General features: G+C 38.0%; 1 protein-coding gene across 1 annotated transcript in view; it reads left to right on the top strand.

Moving 5' to 3' along the window:
* The window catches only part of DPYD (dihydropyrimidine dehydrogenase), a 922,445-nt gene that overhangs the window by 775,890 nt on the left and 125,261 nt on the right, over window positions 1-21,294 (top strand). Inside the window, 1 exon segment of the mRNA NM_174041.2 lies at window positions 6,375-6,554. Coding sequence (NP_776466.1) covers window positions 6,375-6,554 — 180 coding nt within the window.

The following is a 21,294-nucleotide window of genomic DNA, read 5'->3' on the forward strand; positions in this document are numbered from 1 at the left end:
CCCCTAGGCTATACTACTTGATGTGGCATAAAACCCACTTGATTAGATTTTAAGAAATAGTTTTTCAAGTTCAAGCTCTTTCCATTGTTAAAGCACAAATATTGATACTATCCTCTCATCTGCCTAATTTGTAGCTTTGCGTTGAGTATTGAGAATTTCTCTCAATGTATGTGAAGGAGATTTTAAAAATGTCAGATCAGTCACTCAGTTGTGTCCGACTCTTTGTGACACCATGAATTGCAGCACGCCAGGCCTCCTTGTCCATCACCAACTCCCGGAGTTCACTCAGACTCATGTCCATCGAGTCAGTGATGCCATCCAGCCATCTCATCCTCTGTCGTCCCCTTCTCCTGCCCCCAATCCCTCCCAGCATCAGAGTCTTTTCCAATGAGTCAACTCTTCGCATGAGGTGGCCAAAGTACTGGAGTTTCAGCTTTAGCATCATTCTTTCCAAAGAAATCCCAGGGCTGATCTCCTTCAGAATGGACTGGTTGGATCTCCTTGCAGTCCAAGGGACTCTCAAGAGTCTTCTCCAACACCACAGTTCAAAAGCATAAGTTCTTCAGTGCTCAGCTTTCTTCACAGTCCAACTCTCACGTCCATACATGACCACAGGAAAAACCATAGCCTTGACTAAACAAACATTTGTTGGCAAAGTAATGTCTCTGCTTTTGAATATGCTATCTAGGTTGATCATAACTTTCCTTCCAAGGAGTAAGTGTCTTTTAATTTCATGGCTGCAGTCACCATCTGCAGTGATTTTGGAGCCCAGAAAAATAAATCTGACACTGTTTCCACTGTGTCCCCATCTATTTCCCATGAAGTGATGGGACCGGATGCCATGATCTTAGTTTTCTGAATGTTGAGCTTTAAGCCCACTTTTTCACTCTCCACTTTCACTTTCATCAAGAGGCTTTTTAGTTCCTCTTCACTTTCTGCCATAAGGGTGGTGTCATCTGCATATCTGAGGTTATTGATATAGACCATCATAAATAGGTAATTTACTACTAATATAGTTAATCTCATTTAATGAAAAATAATGAGAAAGGAGTAGCACCCAGCAACCCTCTGTCACCTCCCAGGTATTTTTACAGTTGCTTTGCATAGACAGGCTCCTGTTAAATGTGTCTTCACCTAAAGTGAAAATTCAGGGCACTGTGTCAGACCTCTGGAGGGGACCGTTTGGTGGCCATGGGAACTTTATGGCACACCTCAAATCATGCTGCACAGGGGGTCACCACAAACTCAGCCTCTGCATACAGCTGGCCCTGCTGAGAATCAAGGGCCCCTATTTAGAACAGCTCACTGTAGGGAGATTCACGCTCATGGAAATAATTAATGGTGGCAATGATCCTTATAATGGCACCTGATGCCCTGCTGCGAAGAAAGATAAACCAGCCTTCACCATAAAGAACTTACAAATTATACTGAGCAAACATGTTAACAGCTATTAAGAGTCCTAATCAGAGCTGTTAAACAAACAATTAAGAGATGTCATATAAAATACACCCATTTAGGAATAGCAGCTACATGTTTGGAGTTTTAAAAGGAACCATTTACCTTTGAGATAGAGATAAAACCCTCAGTGCAGGTTAGGGAAGAACAAGGCACCTTTCTGAGCAAATCCGTTTTCTGAGCATCAAATCCCATGGACTTACTACTTCATCAGAAAACTACTCTTGTGTTTTCACATATAACATTATTGTAAGTAGAGCTTTAAAGGGCCAAAATATTGCAGTCTGATAATAAAAAGCAGGAAATTATTTGTCTGGAAGAAATTTACTTTGCAGAAGGCATTTCTAAGATAAGAGATTCATCCCCACCAGTGCTTAAATCTTTGTTATTCTAAATGTAGTCGGCAACCTTAGCACCACCTGGAAGCTTGTCACAAAGGCAGAAACTTGGAACTTGGAACTCACTCCAAACCTACAGAAACAGAATTTACAGTTTAATAAGACCCTCTGATAATATGTGTGTGTGTGTGTGTGTATATATTATTTTTCAAAGAGATAGCAATCTAAAAGCTTCTATTATCAGAAATTCTTTCAGAAAATTAATGTTTAATCTTATGGGGAAAAAAGTTAAATTATTTTCGGAAAGTATATTATAGTGTGACAGTTCTTTATGATGAAACATGTCTGAAGTGGTCCCCTCTGACCCTGATGGTGGGGTCCAGGGCTTCCAGCATAGCACCCCATCCCAGCCATGTTCAGTCACCAGCTGGTAGTCTCTCCTCCCTCTTCAAGTCCTATGTCCTCCTCACCTGCTCAATGCAGCTCCCAATTATGTAAGGACAGTAGAATAAAGAGCATACAAGAGGGTGGGAAAAAGAGGAAGTCTTTTTAGTCTTTAGCACCATATGATCTTCCATAGTTAAAATACACAAGTCACTCCGATCACTCTGGCACCACTTGATTGAGTCCACTCTATACAAATTGTGGATTAAGGGAAGTAGTGGCTTCTGTATCTCCTCACCAGGAAAGTTAGGGAGGACTAAGACTAAACTTGACTATTCATGCATTGCAAAGTGGCTAGAGTCCTTTTTAGAGTCCTTTCAGCAGCAGGTTTTCACAGCAATCGTGAACATCCTATAAATTACATGACATGATGTGATTTTCAAAATCTGATCTCTTATGTTCATATGGGTAAATGTTTTAAGACTATAGTAAAAGTGTATCCATTAGCATATACTACAAAAAAAAAAAAAATAGAATCTCACAGAACAAAGAAGATTAAGTAAAGTGTCAGTTGACTTTTACAGTTTAAAAAAAATCCTGTGGAGGAGATTATAATGATGTTCTTTATCATTGTTCTGAAAAGAAAACAACTCTAAGAAAGTTATAACAGGCCTAATTAATGCTTAAATTGTTCTTCCTGAGAAACAGGTTTTTTATGTGATATAAATGGACTTCCTAGAAAATATTCTTGTCTGTATTTAGTTATTCAGTGTTCTTTCCTACATTGTAGTAACATACAGCCCTTCACAATAGGAAATGAAAGGTTTTTATTTCTGCTTTTGGTTTTGGCTTGTTGTTTTTACTCATACTATACAAGTAAGAAGTAAAACATGAAGACATTGACAATTTTTATCTACTAGATCAGTTTTTCAAAACAATAGTTATATTTGGGTTGAAGATAATTGACCATTTAAAGTATATATGCATGGTTTTGGTTCATGGAAAAAATAATTTTCATTATATGAAAAGAGTTTTTCTGCTGTGAATGTCTCCACCTAAGTCACCTTAGCCTGCATGGTCATGAATTATGTAGTATAATCCACTTTCTAACCATGTGGCCTGCCTGGGACAAGTCAGTTAATGTCTCTGCATCTCACTTGCCTCATCTGTAAATTAGGGCTAAAAATTAAACCTACCTCTTAGTGTTATTTTGAGGACTTCATGATATAATACATTAAAAAGTGTTGAACAGAGTATGTGGCCCATCATAAGAGCCTACCTCATGTTATATATTGCATTGTTTTATTCTTACCACATCATCATTCAACCAAGTTTGACAGAAATTTAATATACAGGAGCCATTCTTTTTTATTCTGAAATATAAAATGGCCACATTCCCTTAAAACATAGCCATTTTCATCCTTATAAAAATAGTACACAAAATTCTCCTACTTATACCACTAGCTCTGCTCTTTTTCTTACATGAGCCAAACTTCTCATCAGATCATTACATCTTCATATCTTCAGTTCCTCAATCCTCATCGACTCCTCAATTCATCCTAACACGCTTCTGCCCTATTGCAGAAATTATCCACCATAAATGCTAATGTCTTTTGGTTGACAAATTTAATGATACCTCTTCACCTCTGATATTATTGACCCTTCGTGCAGCATTTGACATCTGTCTTGTGTCTCTTCTGAGTGTCCTTCATTGTCTTCCTTAAGCCTTCATTTTAAATGCTTCTATTCCCAGAATCCCACATTTGGCCTTTTTATATGTACATAGTGAAATGACTACCACTCTTTGCTGAGAACTGCTAGGTATACATTCTTCTTGCCCTTTCTCTGTTTCTATCTATTTCCCATTCCCTATTCTAGAACCTCTCAGTATGTTTTCAGTAAATTTTCTCAACCAGCCTAGCAATAGCTAAGTATTTGGTGGTGTGCTAGGCATGAGGATTGTAATGAAATATATTAATTAAACACCCAGAAGGCTTTAAGAGACCTTGAAGTAGAATATGGTTTGTCCTTCTATTTTCAGGTATTTCCTCATCTACATTCACATATGACATGAGTTTTCATTGTTGTTGTTATTCAGTCGCTAAGTAATATATGATTCTTTGCAACCCCACGAACGGCAGCACGCCGGCCTTCTCTGTCCATCACTATCTCCCTGAGTTTGCTCAAACTCATGTCCATTGAGTCTGTGATACCATCCAACCATCTCATCCTCGTCGCCCCCTTCTCTTGGCCTCAATTTCTCATCATTGGGGTCTTTTCCAATGAGTCAGCTCTTTGCATCAGGTGGCCAGAAGTATTGGAGCTTCTTTATTGGCTGCTATCCCCAGGCACTATGATATATGCTAAGAATCTAACATCTGGAAAGATAGGCTAGAAATGAGTTTTGCTTTGCTTACTTTTGTTTGGATGGTTGTTTCTTTGGATTGATTTGAAATATGGATGTGGAGAGTCACTGAATTCTAGGTGATAAATTTTCTGTTTAAGTGATGGTGGGCCATATGGATGAAGAGGTCCTACCAGCAGTTGTAAATGAGTTTCTGGAGTCTATGTGTAATATAAAAATTGGAGAATTATCTTTGTAAGTAATCAATCTGAAAGTGTTTCTCTAAATCCACTGAATTCAAGCTCTAACTCAAATCCTAACAGACTCTCAAATATGTTGTTTTTAGAAGGATCCTAATTTCTCAGATTCAGCCTTCCTTAACTCTAGAATTAAATCTCTATTTTCTAACAAATGGTCATGCAAAAAAAAAAAAAAATCTCTCCTGCATATGCAGTCATTAAACATATCTCTATTAAGAGCAGAATAAGTGACAAACTCTGTGCTAGTCCCTGGGGATAATATGTTGTCCAAAATAAATATAGGTTCTTCCCTCCTAAAGCTTCAGTCTATCGGGGAAGGGAGCTGTCAATCAAATAATCTTGCAAAAGTTAGAAGTCAAAACTCTATGAGTTAAGGAGGCTTTAACCTCCTTATGGAGCTCCTAGAGGCCTCCTTGAAGAGGTAATATTTCCCATGAGACTGAAGCCTGGGGGGTTGGTCACCCATGTGTAAAAGGCAAAGGCCTTCCAGGCAGCAAGGTCTTACGAGGTCTCAAGGCAAAGAAAGAATGTGGCAAATCTGAGGAAAAGAGGAAAGACCTGGATGATTGGAGCATAGTGAATACAAAGAAGAACAACAATATATGAGGCTGAAGAGGTAGGCATTGGTACCTGCGGGCTGAGTTAACTGATGAGAGCACTCCAGCCCAGCATGACCACCTTCAAACAAGGTACGTGACCAGCCAGGACATGTACCTCTAAGCAGTACATCTTAACAGAAAGCAAATGAGAGATTAAAATGTCCATTCTTAGGTTGTGCTGAATTTAACTCCTTGGAAATTCTACCTATTGGACCTCATTTTTTACAGCCATACTGACTATGCATGACATAGGGTTTCCCTGGTGGCTTAGATGGTAAAGAATCTGCCTGCAATGCAGGATACCTGGGTGCAATCTCTGTATTGGAAAGATCTCCTGGATAAGGGAATGGAAACCAATCCAGTATTCTTGCCTGGAGAATTCCATGGACAGGGGAGCCTGGAGGGCTACAGTCCATGGGGTTGCAAAGTCAGACACAACTGAGAAACTAACACTTTACACATATTTAAAGTATACAGTCTGATGTTTTGAAATATGTATATACCTGTGAGACTGTCCCCACATCAAGCTGATGAAAGTATCCATAGTCCCTGAAAGTTTCGCTGTGCCCCTTGGCAGTTTTTCCTTCCCTAACACTCCCATCCCCGGCAGGCAATGACTGACATGTCAGGCTTAGACCAGTGCCTGGCATGTAAAATAAATTGTGTTGACTGTCTGAAAAGTGAGTCTGTTTGGAGAATTAGCTCTTGGTTTGACTGAAGCTGGTACTCCAATACTTTGGCCACCTGATGTGAAGAACTGACTCATTTGAAAAGACCCTAATGCTGGGAAAGGTTGAAGGTGGGAGGAGAAAGGGACAACAAAGGATGAGATGGTTGGATGGCATCATCAATTCAATGGACATGAGTTTGAGTAAACTCTGGAAGTTAGTGATGGACAGAGAGGCCTGGTGTGCTGCAGTCCATGGGGTCACAAAGAGTCTGATAGGACTGAGCAACTGAACTGACATTCTGTTGGTTGCTCTACCTTTTCTAGGTATGCAGTGCTATTCAAAATCAGGATTTCACTATCATCCAAGACTACTGCACTGGCCTCAAAGCCTTGCTTTATCTGAAAAGCATTGAAGAACTACAGGACTGGGATGGGCAGAGTCCAGCCACGAAGAGTCACCAGAAAGGGAAACCAGTCCCTTGTATTGCTGAACTTGTGGGAAAGGTACGTGGTCACCTCTCTTGGGTTGTCCTTGAGGACTCTGGCTTTTTCATTTTCCATTTCGGGTCTTGTTTGCCCTCCCACTGTCCTACTAACAGGGGAAACACAGATGCCCCGTTGGATGTGACTGCATAGTAGAATTGTTCTGAAGGAGCCTTGATTACAACTATATGACAGGTCTCTGAGCTACATTTTTATGAAACCTGTATAACACAAGGTCACATAAAGGAAAAAGATTGAAGTTTATAGTATAAAATGCCTCCAAATTCTTGCTTACTGTGGTGATGACTGGCATTCTTTCCAGTGGGAGGCTGGAGATTTCTTTATTCTTTAACCAGCTCTGGAAATTATAACATTACCTTTCTATTTTCAGACAATCAAATCACTGGAGCCCTGAATAATATGATGAAGTTTTTAAAATTAAAATCTAATCAGTATCTTTTGTAACTGCTTCTGCTATGTGTGTGGTTAAATCTGGGCTCAAAAGGTTATGTCCCAACTTTCTCTCTAACTGCTATTTTCAGAGAAATATACACTACATTTACATTTTGTATAATACAGTGATTTTAGCAAATCTTTTCTGAAACAACATTCAGTATTTTGCCTTTGTATTTCCTTTGTATTATTCTAAATAGACAACCATTGTCAGAAGACGTTTCTTGAGTCCTGAATGAGGGGAGGAAAAAATTATAATTCTTAGTCTTTTCAGCTTGTCACTACATCAATAATTAACTTTAAAAAAAGAGAGGCAAGTATAAAAAGATTCTTTAAGGAAGCATTTAATAATTCAAATGAATCTTAACTTGAAACAGGTCACATGAAAAAGAATGGAAAACAAAAACCCTGGGTTCTGTGCTTTCGATGGCATGGTTAGGGACTCAGAAAGAATAAGAGAAACATCATATAATGATTTACATTGAGATAGCCAAAAATAAGAGCTTCTTATAGATTAATGTGTATGAATGACTGCAAGTCCAGTGATCAAAAATAAAAGGGGGGGGGGGAATAAAATCTTGCTGGTTTCCAGGAAAATATCGTGATGAATGACTCCATGAATAGCAATCAAACAGAAAGGCTGGGTGACATTAATATTTATAATATTATAATTAGCAAGACTGTGCCCAAGCAGTATTATTAGTGTAACTAATCATATTACTATAAACTGAGTCTGAGAGTATTTAGACAGTGAGTGCTCATGCCTTTATCAATGACCATCAATATCCCAAGGTTGTTCATAACTAAAAAAAATTTACAAATAACTTTACGCTCATGCAATGTAAACATATCCAGTTAATTGTTTCTGACGTGATGGTTTTGATAGTTTATGACCATCTATAAAAGCATTGTCTCAAATATATGCAGTCATCGTGAGAGCTGAAATGGAAAAGGCTGCATTGCACTGCGTCATTTTGTCTCTAAAGGACTTCCACACTCATTTCAAAACTTACATATTCAAATAAAAGATAGGTAATGATGGATACACTTGTGTCAATAACATAAGTGGAAACTGATTTTCAGATAGTTTGAATCTAGGTTTAGACTTCATTTTGGTAAGCCCAGCCTTCATCAAAGTTGTAAGCGTAATTTCCAGTATTATCATTTGTTAAAAAAAAAAAGGAAGATCTTGCCTATGTGATTGTATTACTAATTCATTTCTCAGCACTAAGTTGAGGAACAAGCAGATGGTCTGGTAAATAGATCTATGCCCCAGAGTCTCCGGTGAGGGCTGACATGACTCAAACAATAGGTGACTATCTCCTTTAGGTTAATATTCCTAATAGTGAATCAAAGCACTCCGGGTCCACAGTACAGGTGGCTTCCTAGCTGTTCTTTCCTGGTGTATGTATGTGTGTGTATCTTTGACAGTAATTCATATTATATTCTCATTAGCTAAAGAGTAGGATGCTGCTTCTTACCATGTTTTCATGCTATAGGGAAACAAGAGAAGATGCAGACGCTTTTAAAAAGCCCCGCTAGAAGTAGCTGGCTTCTTTAGACAGGAAAAAAATTTGTTTGGAAAGTATAATTGTTACTCTACTTAATCTTTCACTCAGAGGTCAGGCTAGAATAAATTAGAGTAGAAATTTAGAAGAAACCAATTACAGTGCAGTGTTTGAAGATGGAGGAAAATGAGACTTGAGCCATGGAAACAAGGATTTGGCCAAATTAGTCATGTTATCTTTCAAGTAATTAGTATATTTAATATATTCTCCCTAATGCATGCCTCACGTATTAATTGATTAAACTTCCCAAGCAATGTTTCTTCATGTGACTTTGGAAGAGCAAGAAGTCAGGCATTTATAGTTTGCTCTGGTCTTATGGTGCAAGTTGTATAAATTTGTGCCTGCAAGCATGAGAGTAGATTCCATAGGAAGGGCAGTCATAGCTCTTCTACACCACAAAGCTGTTATCTCAAACTCATGGTGCTTGAATACCATGTGGCATACATCTGACAGTGTAGATTCCCCGGCTCCACTCCTAGAGATCCTGATTTAACTGGTCAAAGGTGCGTCCAGGAATCTGCATTTTAACATCCTGATTCTGATGGAAGAACACAAAGATCCATGTTGCCAAGAGGACTGAAGTGAATAGCAACTGAGTACTGTACAGTCAGAGACTGAGAAGATAGTGATGGACATAACACAGCTTCTTTTGTAGGAGAAAGCTGGTAAGAAATGATTTTGAGCTGGAAGAGAAATGACATAGAGAATAGGGAGAGGAAATCCAGAGAAGCAGCACACTGGGTTCTGAATGACCAGTGGTTGAACATGCCCATTGAGGAACCAGGGAGTTAGTTCAGTTGTTGGATCAAAGACACGTAAGCAAGAAGAATTGTAACGCAGAGACAGTTGTCAAAGGCATGACATCCAGAGTCCATGCCTGACTTCTTGCTCTTCCAAAGTCACATGAAGAAACATTGCTTGGGAAGTTTAATCAATTAATACATGAGGCATGCATTAGGGAGAATATATTAAATACACTAATTACTTGAAAGCTAACATAACTAATGTGGCCAAATCCTTGTTTCCATGGCTCAAGTCTCATTTTCCTCCACAGTCAGCAATGAGGATGTCTGTGAGGATTAGGAAGTTGAGACTATTCACAATATCATCAAAAATGGAGGGGCATCTGTAGCCAAACCCTTTTATTTTATACTCAGTTACCTTAATTCCCTCTTTACCTGGCAAAAACCTGGCAGCTCAATAAAAGTGAAATGTTTGCTTGCTGTATGTGGGACAGTGGTTACTGGCAGAGTTCAGAGCAAGCCTGTGGGGTTTCTATGAGGCTTCGTCACTTATTAACTAAGCAACTCCGGTGAGTTAATTAATCTCTCTAAATCTGTGTCTCAAACTATAAAATGAGGATAACCACAAGTCCGCATTCTCTCATTAACAATTCTGAAACCAAAAAAACTCTGTAACCAAATGTTTCACATAACTCATTTGGCAGCAAACCTGGCCTGAACTGATATGAGGCTATTTATAATCTTTATTTATTCCTTTTAGAGTGAACATTTGCATGTTTACTGCAGAGAGACTAATGTGTTTGAGTCCAGGTTGCCACTCCGCATCTTGCTGGAGGTATTAGGTATAATGTAGTAAATGTACCATTTTTCTTTCTTAAAGTCCAAAAAAGTTTCTGAATTTTGAAATACGATTCGCCTTAAATAGTTTAGATAAAGTGTTGTGAAGAATACTTAAATGAAAATGTAACTGCGATTATATCTTTATCCACAAATTCTTCTTTAGAGTTGGAGGCGAAGTATATATTTTAGTGACATTAGAAAATAAAATGCTAATATTTGGCATTTTAAGGTGTGAAAATAAGAATTATGTTGAGATAATTTGCTTGAGAAACATGGAAAAAATTGCATGCTAAAAGAAAAAAACAAAATTTTACAATCAGAAAGTATGGAAGGAAATGACTGCACTTTTCTGTGCTTAGGATAAAAGCAGAATTCCTAAGCAAGAGCCCTTGAGAGAAAACAACACAGGACAACACAGCTGATTGCTTGGGGTCTGTGCGCATTTTCACCTGCTCTTCTTTACATCTGGAGTCTTTCCAGTTCACTAAAGAGTAATTAAAGCATCCTCTTCTCTTTGAGTTATTCTCTGACCTCTCTGACCAGGGTTAATTTCTCCTTTTCTTCTTCCATCTGAGTTGCAACCAGTATCACACAGCATTTGAATCTCTGCATCTCTGATTCTTCTGCCAGACAGTCTTCCCCTTTGTATGCCAATTCCTCGGTACCCACTGATACTCAGTAAGGGCTTAATAAATGATGTTTGAATAAGTAAATGAATGAATAAATAAATGCTGTAAGAAAACAGCTAAGTGGTAGAACTAACAGTCAATATTTACCATGCATCATTTCCCCCATTACATCAAAAATGAAAAAAGAAAAATAGTAACTTTGAACTTAAATGTCTTTTATGGTGTATGAGTCTAGTAAAATGAGATGGAAAGAAGCCAGAGTGAAAAGAATGAGGTATGCAACTGAGCGACCTTGATTCCTTCTAGAATTGGCAAAATGTACCTGGAGTATAAGCTTCTTGAGGGTCTAGACCACACCATGTGCCAGTGCCTGACCTAATGTTCATCATGTAGGAGCAACAGCATGGTAGCTGAATTGCCGAATGATGTATTAATCACTCTTTTATTTTTTTAAATCTTAAATGTGTTATCTATCTTAAATGTCACTTCCTTTGTGAAGTCATCTATGACTGTCTTCCTCTCCCTCTAGGAAAATTGAGTTGCTTCTTTGATAGCTCAGTTGGTAAAGAATCTGCCTGCAATGGAAGAGACCCCGGTTCGATTCCTGGGTTGGGAAGATTCCCTGGAGAAGGGATAGGGTACCCACTCCAGTTTTCTTGGGCTTCCCTTGTGGCTCAGCTGGTAAAGAATCTGCCTGCAATGCAGGATGCCTAGGTTCGATCCCTGGGTTGGAGAAGGGGAAGGCTACCTACTCCAGTATTCTGGCCTGGAGAATTCCATCGACTGTATAGTCCATGGGGTTGCAAAGAGACACAACTGAGTGACTTTCACTTTCACTTTTCTCCTACAGCCCTTTGTTCATATAACCAGTATTGCAGTTATTAGATGATCTTCTAGTTATATTACTTCTTGTCCATCACTGAGCTCATTATGAGCTTCTGGAAAACAGAGATCATGTCTCATTTATATTTGAATTTTCAAGCACCTCGCACAATGCTCCATGTGTATAGAATTAAGTTGCACAGACTATCTGTGGTGTCCTTCTTTAGAAGAAAAAAAGAAAGCCAGTTTATAATTAAAATTCCAGCCAGGCCCTTTCAAGAATAGCAAGCACTTTAGAAGAAAACAGTAAACGTGCCAAATTACTTTCAGTAGGTATTAAAATATGATGAAATACCTATCAGTGATATTAATAAGTGAACATAATGTGTACTCATTAAAAAGCTTTCATTGGGATAAAATCAGAAACACTGTCTGGTGCTTGTATAGTGATTCATAATACAAGGTTTTATTTTGATGATAAAAACCAAAATGTGTGCATCTGTATGGCCAGTTGCATCCTTCTCGTGTTTTTAAAATCAAAAGGAATATGATTTATAAAACTACTGCTATGTAGTGGTGGTGCTTTGTATGTAGATCTCTACCTATTTACTTGTCTCTGGTATGTTTTTCAATACAGGGAACAACGAAGCATCCACAAGGAATATATAATGTCATAAGCATGACTATCACAAAAGTCCTCATAATAACAGTGGTATCTCCTGTTTACTAAAAACTTTAAAAGTCTTATGTCTTCATGCTATTTATTTTTTTGTGCTTTTCATTTTTCCAAATTGAAGATTAGTTTACATAAAAATGGATAGATCTTAAACCATTTGATGAGTTTTGGCCAACAATACACCAATAAAATCCTTGCATCTATCAAGATACACAACATTGCCAACACCTCTTGGATTCCCTTCTACATTTTCCCAGTCATTATCTCTCTGTCTTTCCTACCAGCAGAAGCAAACACTAATTTCCATCAACATAGGTTAGTTTGCTCATATGCTTTAGCATGATACAACTAGAATTCCATAATGTATGCTTTTTTCTGTGTGGTTATTCTCAATACAGTGTTTCAGAGATTCATCCATGTTTGGGGGGCTGTAAAGCAATTCATTTTTATTGGTAAATAATATTTTATTGTATAAATATACCACAATTTGAGTATTCGTTCAAATCAACATTTGGGCTAGGTTCACTTCCCCAATATTGTAAATATATCTGAAATAGGCATTCAGGCATAAATGGTTTTGTGAATACAAATTTTTACTTCTCTTGAGTAAAATCCAGGTGTGTAATATCTGCATCATAAGGTAATGTGTATGCTTTATAAGAAACCTACAAACAGATTTCCAAAGTGATTGCAGCATTTTACACTCCTACAACTGCAGATGGGTGTTTTGGTTTTTCCACATTCCAGCCAACATTTAGTATTCTCTTTCCTTTTCATTTTAGACATTTTAGTGTATGTACATGACAACCATACTGTAATATTAATTTTTATTGCCCTGGAAATTCATGATGTTCACCACTTCTTTGTGTTCTTTTTACATATCCATATATCTTCTTCTCTGAAGAGTCTATTCAGTTCTTTCCCCTACTTAAAAATTGGGTTGATTTTTTAATTAAATTTTAGAAATTCTATATATGTTCTAGATACAAGTCCTTAGAGGCAGAAAAAGCATTTGACAAAATCCAGCAACTACTCATCATAAAAACCTAAGCAATCTAGTGGAAACCCTCAACCTGATAAAGCATTTATTTAAATTCTATAGTTCATACTATATGTAATGGTGAAAAAAAATCAACTTTCCCTAAGATCAAGAACTAGGCATAAATGTCTACACTCACTACTTATATCCAACATTATACTGGAGGTCCTAACTACTGCAATAGGGACACAAAAAGAAATAAATGGTATCTAAATTGGAAACAAAGACTATGAAGACTGTCTTAATTTGCAGGTAGTAATATTGTGTACATAAAACTTGTAAAGCACCTGTAAAAACACTATTGTTGTTCTTGTTCAATCAATAAGTTGTGTCCAATTCTTTGAGATCCTATGGGCTGCAGCACACCAGGCTTTCCTATCCTGCACTATCTCCCGAAGTTTGCTCAAATTCATGTCTTGAATCAGTGATGCTATCTAACCATCTTATCCTGTACTGCTCCCTTCTCCTTTTGACATCAGTTTTTCCCAGCATCAGAATCTTTTCCAAAGAGTCAGCTCTTTGCAATAGGTGGCAAAAGTATTGGAACTTCAGCATCAGTCCTTTCAATGAATATTCAGGGTAGATTCCCTTTAGATTGACTTATTGGAACTCCTCGCTATCTAAGAGACTCTCCCAAGAGTCTTCTCCTGCAGCACAATTCAAAAGAATTCTTCCTGATGTAGCCTTCTTTATGGTTCAGCTCTCACATCCATACAGGATTACTGGAAAAAATATATCTTTGACTATATGGACCTTTGTTGGCAAAATGATGTTTCTTCTGTTTAGTATGCTGTCTAGGTTTGTCATTGCTTTTCTTTCCAAGGAGCAAGAGTCTTTTAATTTCATGGCTGCAGTCACTGTCCACAATGATTTTGGAGCCCAAGAAAATAAGATCTATCACTGCTTCCACTTTTTCCCCTTCTGTTTGCCATAAAATGATGAGACCAGATGCCAAGATCTTAGTTTTTGAATGTTGAGTTTTAAGCCAGCCTTTTCACTTTCCTCTTTCACCTTGATCAAAAGGTTCTTTAGTTCCTCTTCACTTTCTGCCATTAGAATGATATCATCTGCATATCCGAGATTGTTGATATTTCTCCCAGCAATCTTGATTTCAGTTTGTGATTCATCCAGGCTATCATTTCTCATGATGTACTCTGCATAGAAATTAAATAAGCAGGGTGACAGTCAATAGCCTTGACATACTCCTTTCCCAATTTAGAACCAGTTCTTTGTTCCATGTCTAGTTCCAACTGTTGCTTCTTGAAACCACATACACAGGTTTCTCAGGAGGCAGGTAAGGTAGTATTCCCATATCTTTAAGAATTTTCCACTTTGTTTTGATCCTCATAGTCAAAGGCTTTAGCATAGTCAATAAAGAAGAAGTAGATGTTTTTCTGGAACTCTCTTGCTTTCTCTATGATCCAAGGAATCTTGGCAATTTGGTCTCTGGTTCCTCTGCCTTTTCCAAACCCAGCCTCTACATCTGGAATTTTCGATTCACATACTGCTGAAGTCTAGCTTGAAGGATTTTGAGCATAACCTTGCTAGCGTGTGAAACACGTACAGCTGTACGGTAACTTGAGCATTTTTTGGCACTGCCCTTCTTTGAGATTGGAATGAAAAATTAACCTTTTCCAGTCCCATGGCCACTGCTGAGTTTTCCAAATTTGCTGACATATTGAATGTGGTACTTTAACAGCATCATCGTTTAGGATTTTAAATAGCTTTCAGCTAGAATTCCATCACCTCCACTTGCTTTGTTCATAGTAATGCTTCCTAATACCCACTTGACTTCACACTCCAGAATGTCTGGATCTAGGTAAGTGATCACACCATCATTGTTATCCGTGTCATTGAGAACCTTTTTTGTGTAGTTCTTCTGTGTGTTCTTGCCACCTCTTAATCCCTTCTGTTTCTGTAAAGTCCTTACTCTTTGTTGTTTATCATGCCCATCCTTGCATGAAATACACCCTGATATCTTGTTTTTTTGAAGAGATCTCTAGTCTTTCCCATTCTATTGTTTTCTTCTATTTCTTGGCATTGTTCATTTAAGAAGGACTTCTTATTTCTCCTTTCTATTCTCTGGAACTAAAAATCAATAAATGAACTTAGCAGAGTTTCACAAGATAAAGACAATATACAAAAGTCAATTGTATTTTTATATATACAGCCCCAAAATTAAATTTTAAAATGCCCTTTACAATAGCATTCAAAATCTACAAAATACTTAGGAACAAATTAAAATTTGTGCAGTAACCACCCACTGAAAACTACAAATTACAAAACTATAAAGAATTGCTGAGAAAAATTAATGAAGAAATATCAATAGAGAGATATGCTAAGATGCAATTTTCTTCAAATTGATCTGTAGGTATACGACAATCCCAATCAAAATCCTAGAACATGTATTTGTAGAAGTTGACAAACTGATTCTAAAATTTGCATTGGATTTCAAAGGTCCAACAGTAGCCAAAAGAATCTTGAAAAAGAACACACTTAGAAGATTTGATCTATCTGTCTTCAAGATTTTCTATAAATCCGGAGTAGTCAAGCAAGTCTGTTTTAGTGTCAGGACAGACAAATAGAGCAATGGAACAGATAGAAAGTCTAGACGTAAACCACACATATAACCTCAATTGATTTTTGACAAAGACACCAAAGCAATACAATGGAGAAAGGAAAGACTTTTCGATAAATGAGCTGGAATTAATGGATAACCATATATAGATATAGATACATAGGTATTTAATGAACCTTCATATTAACCTCACACAGGACACAAAAGTAACTTTAAATATATCACAGATATAAAAATTAAAAAAATATTATATAATTAAAAAAATGTAAGTAAATATCCTTTGGGATAAGAAAATTGTTTAAGATACAAAAACATACTTGAAAAAAATTAATAGTTGCACTTCATCAGAATTAACTTCTGCTCATCAAAAGGCAAGTTAAGGAAATGAAAATTTAAATTAGGGAATTGGAGAAACTATCCATAATACTTGTAACACACAAATAACTTGTGGCCAGAATATATATATAATACTTTATTAAAGTAAACTGGAATTATTTAAAACAATTTAATCTTATCAACAAGTATATGGAAACTTAAAATAAAAATCCATGGTGAGAGACCTGCCTGTGGGCTGTTGCATCAGTCAGTTCACTTCAGTTGCTCAGTAGTGTCCTACTCTTTGCGATCCCATGGACTGCAGCACACCAGGCCACCTTGTCCATCACCAACTCCTGGAGCTTACTCAAACTCACATCCATTGAATCGGTGTTACCATCCAACAGTCTCATCCTCTGTAGTCCCCTTCTCCTCCTGCCTTTACTATTTCCAGCATCAGGGTCTTTTCAAATGAGTCAGCTCTTTGTATCAGGTAGTTTCAGCTTCAGCATCAGTCCTTCCAATGAATATTCAGGACTGATTTCCTTTAGGATGGACTGGTTGGATCTCCTTGCAGTCCAAGGGACTCTCAAGAGTCTTCTCCAACTCCACAATTCAAAAGCATCAATTCTTTGTTGCTCAACTTTCTTTATAGTCCAATTCTCACATCCGTACATGACTATGGGAAAAACCATAGCCTTGACTAGACGGACCTTTTTTGGCAAAGTAATGTCTCTGCTTTTTAATATTCTAACTAGGTTGGTCATAACTTTCCTTCCAAGGAATAAACGTGTTTTAATTTCATGGCTGCAGCTACCATATGCAGTGATTTTGGAGTTCAAAAAAATAAAGTCTGCCACTGTTTCCCCATCTATTTGCCATGAAGTGATGGGACCTGATGCCATGATCTCAGTCTTCTGAATGTTGAGCTTTAAGTCAACTTTTTCTCTCTCTACTTTCACTTTCATCAAGAGGCACTTCAATTCCTTTTCACTTTCTGCCATAAGGGTGGTGTCATCTACATATCTGAGGTTATTGCTATTTCTCCCAGCAATCTTGATTCCAGCTTGGGCTTCATCCAGTCCAGCATTTCTCATGAAGTACTCTGCATATAGGTTAAATAAGCAGGGTGAAAATATATTTTTGACGTACTCATTTTCCTATGTGGAACCAGTCTGTTGTTCCATGTCCAGTTCTAACTATTGCTCCTGACCTGCATTCAAATTTTTCAAGAGGCAGGTCAGGTGGTCTGGTATTCCCATCTCTTGAAGAATTTTCCACAATTTATTGTGATCCACACAGTCAAAGGCTTTGGCATAGTCAATAAAGAAAAAATAGATGTTTTCTGGAACTCTATTGCTTTTTCAATGATCCAGCGGATGTTGGCAATTTGGTCTCTGGTTCCTCTGCCTTTTCTAAAACCAGCTTGAACATCTGGAACTTCATGGTTCACGTATTGTTGGAGCCTGCCTTGGAGAATTTTGAGCATAACTTTACTAGCGTGTGGGATGAACGCAATTGTGTGGTAGTTTGAGCATCCTTTGGCATTGCCTTTCTTTGGAACTGGAAGGAAAACTGACCTTTTCCAGTCCTGTGGCCACTGCTGAGTTTTCCAAATTTGCTGGCATATTGAGTACAGCACTTTCACAGCATCACTGTTAGGATTTAAATAGCTCAACGGGAATTCCATCACCTCCACTAGCTTTGTTTGTAATGATGTTTCCTAAATACTTTGGTCACCTCATGTGAAGAGTTGACTCATTGGAAAAGACCCTAATGCTGGGAGGGATTGGGAGCAGGAGGAGAAGGGGACGACAGAGGATGAGATGGCTGGATGGCATCACCAACTCTATGGACATGAATTTGAGTGAGCTCTGAGAGTTGGTGATGGACAGGGAGGCCTGGTGTGCTATGATTCGTAAGGTCGTAAACTGAACTGAACTGAAGGCCCACTTGACTTCGCATTCCAGGATGTCTGACTCTAGGTGAGTGATCACACCATCATGATTATCTAGGTCATGAAGATCTTTTTTATACAGTTCTTCTGTGCATTCTTGCCACCTCTTCTTAATATCTTATGCTTCTGTTAGATCTATACCATTTCTGTCCTTTACTGAGCCCATCTTTGCATGAAATGTTCCCTTGGTATCTCTAATCTTCTCAAAGAGATCTCTAGTCTTTCCCATTCTATTGTTTTCCTCTATTTCTTTGCACTGATTACTGAGGAAGGCTTTCTTATCTCTCTTTGATATTCTTTGTAACTTTGCATTCACATGGGTATATCTTTCCTTTTCTCTTTTGCTTTTTGCTTCTCTTCTTTTCACAGCTATTTGTAAGCCCTCCTCAGACAGCCATTTTGCCTTTTTGCATTTCTTTTTCTTGGGAGTGGTCTTGATCCCTCTGTCCTGTACAATATCACGAACCTCCATCCGTAGTTCTTCAGGCACTCTATCAGATCTAGTCCCTTAAATCTATTTATCACTTCCTCTGTATAATTGTAAGGGATTTTCTTTAGGTCATACCTGTTAGTCTAGTGATTTTCCCTACTTTCTTCAATTTAAGTCTGAATTTGGCCACAGGGAGTTCATGATCTGAGCCACAGTCAAATCATGTTCTTGTTTTTGCTGACTGTATAGAGCTTCTCCATCTTTGCCTGCAAAGAATATAATCTATCTGATTTCAGTATTGACCATCTGGTGATGTCCATGTGTAGTCTTCTCTTGTGTTGTTGGAAGAGGGTGTTTGCATTCTCCAGTGCATTCTCTTGGCAAAACTGTTAGCCTTTGCCCTGCTTCATTCTGTACTCCAAGGTCAAATTTGCCTATAACTCCAGGTATTTCTTGACTTCCTACTTTGCATTCCAGTCCCCTGTAATGAAAAGGATATATTTTTGGAAGGTTAGTTCTAGAAGGTCTTGTAGGTCTTCATAGTACCATTGAGCTTCAGCTTCTTCAGCATTACTGGTTGGGGTATAGACTTGGATTACTGTGATATTGCATGGTTTGCCATAGAAATGAACTGAGATCATTCTGTCATTTTTGAGATTGCTTCCAGGTACTGCACTTCAGACTCTTTTGTTGACTATGATGGCTACTCCATTTCTTCAAAGGGGTTCTTGCCCACAGTAGTAAATATAATGGTCGTCTGAGTTAAATTCACCCATTCCAGTCCATTTCAGTTCGCTGATTCCTAGAATGTCAACGTTCACTCTTGCCATCTCCTGTTTGACCACTTCCAATTTGCCTTGATTCATGGACCTAACATTCCAAGTTCCTATGCAATATTGCTCATTACATCATTCAGCCTTGCTTCTATCACCAGTCCCATCCACAACTGGGTGTTGTTTTTGCTTTGGCTCCATCTCTTCATTCTGTCTGGAGTTATTTCTCCACTGATCTCCAGTAGCGTATTGGGCACCTTCTGACCTGGGGAGTTCATCTTTCAGTGTCCTATCTTTTTGCCTTTCCATACTGTTCGTAGGGTTCTCAAGGCAAGAATACTGAAGGAGTTTCCGATTCCCTCGCCAGTGGACCATGTTTTGTCAGAACTCTCCACCATGACCTGTCTGTCTTTGATGGCCCTACACGGCATGGCTCATAGTTTCATTGAGTTAGACAAGGCTGTGGTCCATATGTTTAAGATGGGTTACTTTTCTGTGATTGTGGTTTTCTGTTTGCCTTCTGATGGAGAAGGATAAGAGCCTTATGGAAGCTTCCTGTTGGGAGAGACTGACTGAGGGGGAAACTGGGTCTTGTTCTGATGGGCGGGGCCACGCTCCATGATAACATGTTTTTGCTAGTTTCTTGAATGATCACTTGCAAAGCTAACCAAGAAAAGAGAGTACAAAGAAGATAAAGGTCATTTGTTTTCAAGTTCATCTTATGGCCTTGTATTTCTTGTCCATGCTTTCTTCTCTCATTTCAGCTTTGTCCCTGCAGTTATTTGTGTGCATGTATGGGAAGGGGGGAGTTATGTTATATTGTTAGAGAAGTTCCAAATAGCATGTTACATTACTTTCAGTTACTTGGGTAATGATGGAATTAGAAAGCAGTATTATTGAGGTCACTTTCTATGACTGATTATATGAGGCTAAATATTTTTTATTGTTTTAGTTCACTTCATAGGACATGGCAAAAAAAAAAAAAAAAAATTGGTTCCTAGAAATTCAGACTTCCCGAAATTAGTAAATCAGTCTACCTCATGGTTATTGTGGCAACTTGTTTACATCTCTAAATATCATCAGATGGTTTGAGTAGTATCTTAGGTAGAATGCTGAACTGCCAAGTACCCTTGAAGAATAGGGCAACCACCTGTTATAAATGGTGATTATTCCTACTTAGAAGCAAAAACTGTTGGGTAAGTTTTGATAGTCCTTGATCGTCTTGTAGTCCTGAGTGTCTCATCAGCTTATGAATGTGTAAGGATCCCACAGTGAAGTCAGTGCACTACTGTAGTAAAAGGAGCACAGTGTTTGGAGTCCGGCAGGTCTGAATTTGAATCCTGGTTCAGTGTCTTACTGCTGGATGAACATGCCAGCCACATGAATGCTGCAGTTCTCCTTTCCTGGAATGACATATTTAGACAATGATAGTGATTTTGTGTGTGCTTTGTGTTTTGTGAGGACTAGAAATCATATGTGTGATGTGTATAGCATATAGCAGACATTTGATGTGCAGCAATGGCAGTTATTGTTATAGTTAATTCTAACATAGCTAGCTAGCTACATAGGGGGTAATTTGGATATATGATATATTTGTATCCAAAATATATGTATAATCTTAGGGTAAATATGAACATTTGAGCAATGCTTTATGAATTGATTTATCCTAGATCTTGCATAGATTTTCCAGCTGGTATTCATAGATTATTTTTATACATTCTCTTGGCCTTCTGTTGATAACATGCTCTTACTAGGTTCATTTGAACTGGTTAAAAGTTGGTAACTTTGTCCTTTGAAGCACTCCCTTTCATACCCATGTAAAAAAGTTCCTGAACAAATCAGTGTTTGCTTTCCAGGTAAAATGGAAAGGAACGTGAAGTGAATGAAAGTATTAGTTGATCAGTCATGTCTGATTCTTTGCGACCCCATGAACTGTAG

This window comes from Bos taurus, chromosome 3 (genome assembly GCF_002263795.3).
Source record: "Bos taurus isolate L1 Dominette 01449 registration number 42190680 breed Hereford chromosome 3, ARS-UCD2.0, whole genome shotgun sequence".
Taxonomy (NCBI): Eukaryota; Metazoa; Chordata; class Mammalia; order Artiodactyla; family Bovidae; genus Bos; species Bos taurus.